Source organism: Lineus longissimus, chromosome 6 (assembly GCF_910592395.1).
Source record: "Lineus longissimus chromosome 6, tnLinLong1.2, whole genome shotgun sequence".
Taxonomy (NCBI): domain Eukaryota; kingdom Metazoa; phylum Nemertea; class Pilidiophora; order Heteronemertea; family Lineidae; genus Lineus; species Lineus longissimus.
The window spans coordinates 4,614,556-4,619,190 of NC_088313.1; the positions used below are offsets into that span (position 1 = coordinate 4,614,556).

General features: G+C 44.4%; 1 protein-coding gene across 1 annotated transcript; it reads left to right on the forward strand.

Moving 5' to 3' along the window:
- The first annotated feature begins 1,422 nt into the window (after positions 1 to 1,422).
- Positions 1,423 to 3,378, forward strand: LOC135489463 (uncharacterized protein K02A2.6-like). Its single transcript, XM_064774827.1, has one exon. It carries the CDS (start codon positions 1,423 to 1,425, stop codon positions 3,376 to 3,378), a length of 1,956 nt encoding a protein of 651 aa, XP_064630897.1.
- Positions 3,379 to 4,635: the final 1,257 nt, after the last annotated feature.

Genomic DNA, 4,635 nt, shown 5'->3' on the forward strand with positions numbered 1-4,635 from the left:
AGTGGTCTGAAGACCATCAGAAACAGTTTGAGCACCTTAAAGGCCATATATCAAGGTTTGAAAACATGCTTGATACTCATGAAATATGTTGAGGGTTAAAAAAACAAGATCCCAGACATTAAAAAAATTCTAATAATAAAGTCATTATTTAGTTATTTCAATTTTCAATTTTAAACTATTTGAATTTCCCACCACACACAACTTTAGATTAGTTCCACATGTGGCCGCTAGGGATTTTTTGATGACGTAGATCAGGTCAGTCAGAACAAAGCAAGATGGCTTCCGCATACAGTTCAGAGAGTGAGAGCAGTGAATTTGAGGATGTTTTGGTCGATACAGAAGGATATTTAACCGTTGAGCTGTACATGTTCGAGCCATTAATATCACTAGATCGTAATGAGAGTGATCATTCGGACGAAAGTGATTAGAATTTGTGGTTAATCAATTTGCATGGCAGACCTGCCGATATAGCAAAGAAGACATTGATAGACGGTTGCAGATGCATAACATGTATGATTTTTGAACAGACTAATGTTGCACAATATTGTTTCGCCTCGTCAGTGTTGTATCGCCAGTTATGTCATGACGCTGAACTACTATTGAAAAGTGACGGTATTATGCACAATCATCTTGACGTGACGATATAATGCCGTGCAACGTTAGATAGGCCTAGATGTCAGATGACAATAATCTGTCATTGACAGTGGCTGTCACTGACACTGACCTGTGTCGCTGTCACCTTGCTATGGCTGGAACACAAGAAGACACTATGCGGTATCACAGGCCCCAATGGGGCCTACACATTATGTATAACAACCGACCTCAGCAGCCTCGGGCATTAAATGCAATTGACATGGTTGGAACAGCTGTTTTTAACAAGTGGCATTTAATATTCAGTTGGATGCAGATATCCGGCTTCATGTGATAATCCGTATCGATAAAGTGATCACTGCAAAGTTTGGCCGAAGGCCCAGGCTTCCAACACTCCAAACGTTTGCACTTCCGAATCCACAGCTTCCTCCTCTCTCGTTCAACTGGCTTTGGAAATTCATGAAAATGGGTCCCATCCGTCATTCGATTGTTCTTTGTGCTAGCCTTGACACAATTCGGAGCCACACAATACACCATAGTGAATGAAACACATTACTTCCAGGTGTGCATAATTAATTAAGGCCCTCCTGCTTTTATGATTGCATGACATGTACAGATGACCTGATCTACATCACAACTTTTGCTGAACCCGCCGCCTGGCTCTAACAAGCCAGTTGCTAGCCTGATCAGGTAATCAAGTTGTCAAACACATAATTGGCTATATCTTCAAAATGGATGGAGCTAATTGCATTTGGTTTTCTGTATTGTATAAAGTGTTAGGTACACTTTTGAAATCGTCTTACAGCAGAAAATGGCAAAAAACCTTGATATATGACCTTTAAAACCCTCATCTCTAGTGACTCCACCCTGGCTTACTATGACCCAAAGCAGCCAGTGACCCTCGAGGTTGATGCATCCCAGAAAGGACTCGGTGAAGCTCTACTCCAGCATGGTCGGCCTGTTGCTTTTGCATCCAAAGCCCTATCAGACACTCAGTCAAGATACTCGAACATAGAGCGTGAAGCACTTGGTCTCGTCCATGGCATTGAGCGGTTTCACACATACCTTTACGGCCGATTTTTTACCGCTATCACGGACCACAAGCCCCTTGTGATGCTAAAAGAGAAGCCTCTCTACCGACTACCAGGCCGCCTAGATCGAATGTTCCAGAAAATTGGAGGATACAACTTTGAACTAGTTTATCGCCCCGGCTCCGAGATGATTCTCTCTGATGTGCTAAGTCGCCTGCCCAACCCGTCCAATAATACTGAAGTAAAACTAGCTACCAGAGTCCATTCTGTCGCAGCTGATGTAGTGCCAGAAACTTACCAGGATCAGGAGATAGAGGGTGACACGATCAACCAAGACCTTGTCCACTGTGGAATCTACAAACCACAGCAACTCCGTGACCTCACAAGCAGCGATCCAGTCCTGCAGCAATTAAGCGAGTACATCTGGAGAGGCTGGCCAGCAAAACAGCATGATCTTCCAGCACCATTAAGACAGTTCTGGTCATACAGAGATGAGCTAGCTATTGAGGATGGTATACTGTTCAAGGGAAAGCAAGTCGTTATTCCAGAGACACTTCGAAAAAACATCCTCGAACAGCTCCACGATGCTCACCAGGGCATTGAGAAAACAAGAAGGCTGGCGAGGGAATTGGTATACTGGCCCAACATTAACAAAGATGTGGAAGATCTTGTCTCGAAATACAGTACTTGCCAGGAGTACCGACCTCAAGACAAGAAGGAGCCCCTTATCCCGCATGAGATTGCCAAAGGACCATGGATGAAATTGGCCTCAGATCTATTTGAGGTCAACGGTCGTATGTATCTTGTCTTAGCGGACTACTTCACCAAGTACCCGATTGTTGCAGAGATGCCGCCACCCGTTACTTGCAAGAAAGTCACGAAAGAAATCCGCAGTGCCTGCAGCTTCTTCGGCCGACCAGACGAGATCATCAGTGACAATGGAGGACACTACACAGGAGCCGAGATGAAGACGTTCTGCAGTGAGTGGTCCATTACGCACACAACCTCATCGCCACGATACCCGCAGAGTAATGGTTTCAGCGAAGCCATGGTGGATCTTGTAAAGCGTACTATCAAGAAATGTACGAAGACGGGCAAATCCTTGGATGTAGCCATGATGAACCTTAGAGCCACACCTATTGGGCCGGGGTTACCATCGCCTGCCGAGATGATGTTTGGCCGTCGTCTGAACACGCTGATTCCGTCGCATCACACTACTACCAGCGCTACAGCCCAGCAGAGACAACAACTAGAAAAGAAAAGTCAAACCATGAAGGAACAATACGATCAAACCGCCCTTCCTGAAGACCTGCCACCGTTGCTCACGGGCCAGATTATCCGCTATTACGACAAGCTGAGTGAGACATGGAAACCAGGCAAAGTGATTAAACAGTTGGAGTACCTACCAAGATCGTACATCATTGAGACGAGCCAAGGTGTACGACTGCGTAGAAACCGGTGTCACGTCCATGCGGTACCACAGGCTGCCAACCCCGCTATACAGCCTGTCGCTACACGTATCAACCCAGGTCATCATCATGTGCCGGTAATTCCACCCCCCAGTGACCAGGTGGCATTTCAGACTGATGCCAGCCAGGGAAATGATACTACGTGTCCGGGACCACCAAGCATGCCGAACGGAGAACTCCGCAATGCGAGCCCAGGAAAGGTCCCAGCTACTAGTAATCCGAAGCAGGTTGTCTCTACTCGTTCAGGTCGCGCAGTCGTAAAACCAATCAGGTACCGCGACGACTAGCAAATACGTTAGGAAGGTTAAGAACAATAATCATCAGTTTGCGCAAACCATAAACAATGTTCAGAGTAAGCGCACGCGACAATATTATTCGTTTGGACTAGAGTTGTAGATATGTTTTGTTGTTTTCAGTTTTGACAGTTCTTATATTCGGTGTTCTCTCCAAGGTGTCGCGCGCGCCATACTATTAGTTCTGCTGTCTTTACTAGTACAAGTAATTCGTAATCACGCCCAGGATAGTAGTAACGAACTGACTCTGGTATATATTCGGACTTAAGGTTCTCAGATATCGTACCTTGCTAAGATGGACTTTTAGAAGTTGTCATGTTCACTATGGACTGTTATGAGAAGGGGGATGTTGTGATATGCGTCACGTGAGGACGCTGGGAGTTAGCCAAGATGGCCGTTCCGACACAATAAAGTTTACAGTAAGAATATCCATCGTTACCTTCACTATACCACTATTACAACAGTTTTAAGCTGGAAAAACGTATTTATTTTTCTTAAAGTGCCTTTTTTGGACGGTTGTGTGCGATTGTTTTGTTTATGGCACGTGACCTCGACCATGTCGACACAAAATTGAAATAAACCACCCTTTTCTGTCATTATTTAGGACGGATATTGCTCTAATAAAAATATTAATATAATTGGCCAATTTCTTAGGCATATGTAGCGAATTCCCATGAAGATTTAAATTAATTTAAATTTAATTGAAATTAATTTTAACCAATGGGATAGCAACCACCACCGGAAGATCGCGGAGAAATCGTAAACTCAACGGAGTTAATTCAGCGCCATTTTGAAAAACCAAAAAAAATTGTTTGTTGGATATACAATAGTTACTCTCATTATTTCTCATCATTATACTCCCGCACACGCGTGTATCTTAAGAGCCCCTCCTAAGAAGAAGGGCTTATTAATATGTAAAGTCAAGGACTTGGTGAGCCCCCTTTAGGTCGGGGGAGCACTCCCGAACCCCCCCTCTACGATAGCGTAACGATTTTACCCAGTGCAATGGAGGGGCAACCCCCAAAACCCCCCCCCAAACCCCCATGTTGGGACAATCCATAGTTCCTTCCGACACATTTTTGTTTTGGTAATGCAATACATTGTGATTGTCCTTATTCACGGGAATCGGGCGTTTCCAGTGATATACGACACAAATGGGTTGTCCTCATGCAATCACTTTGGAAACGCATTTTAAAATAGATGTTACGTCCTGTCATTATTTAGGACGGATATTTCTCTTAATAAAAATAT

Coding starts and splice junctions, on each gene's coding strand:
- LOC135489463 (XM_064774827.1), top strand. CDS start 1,423: ATGACCTTTAAAACCCTCATCTCTAGTGACTCCACCCTGGCTTACTAT.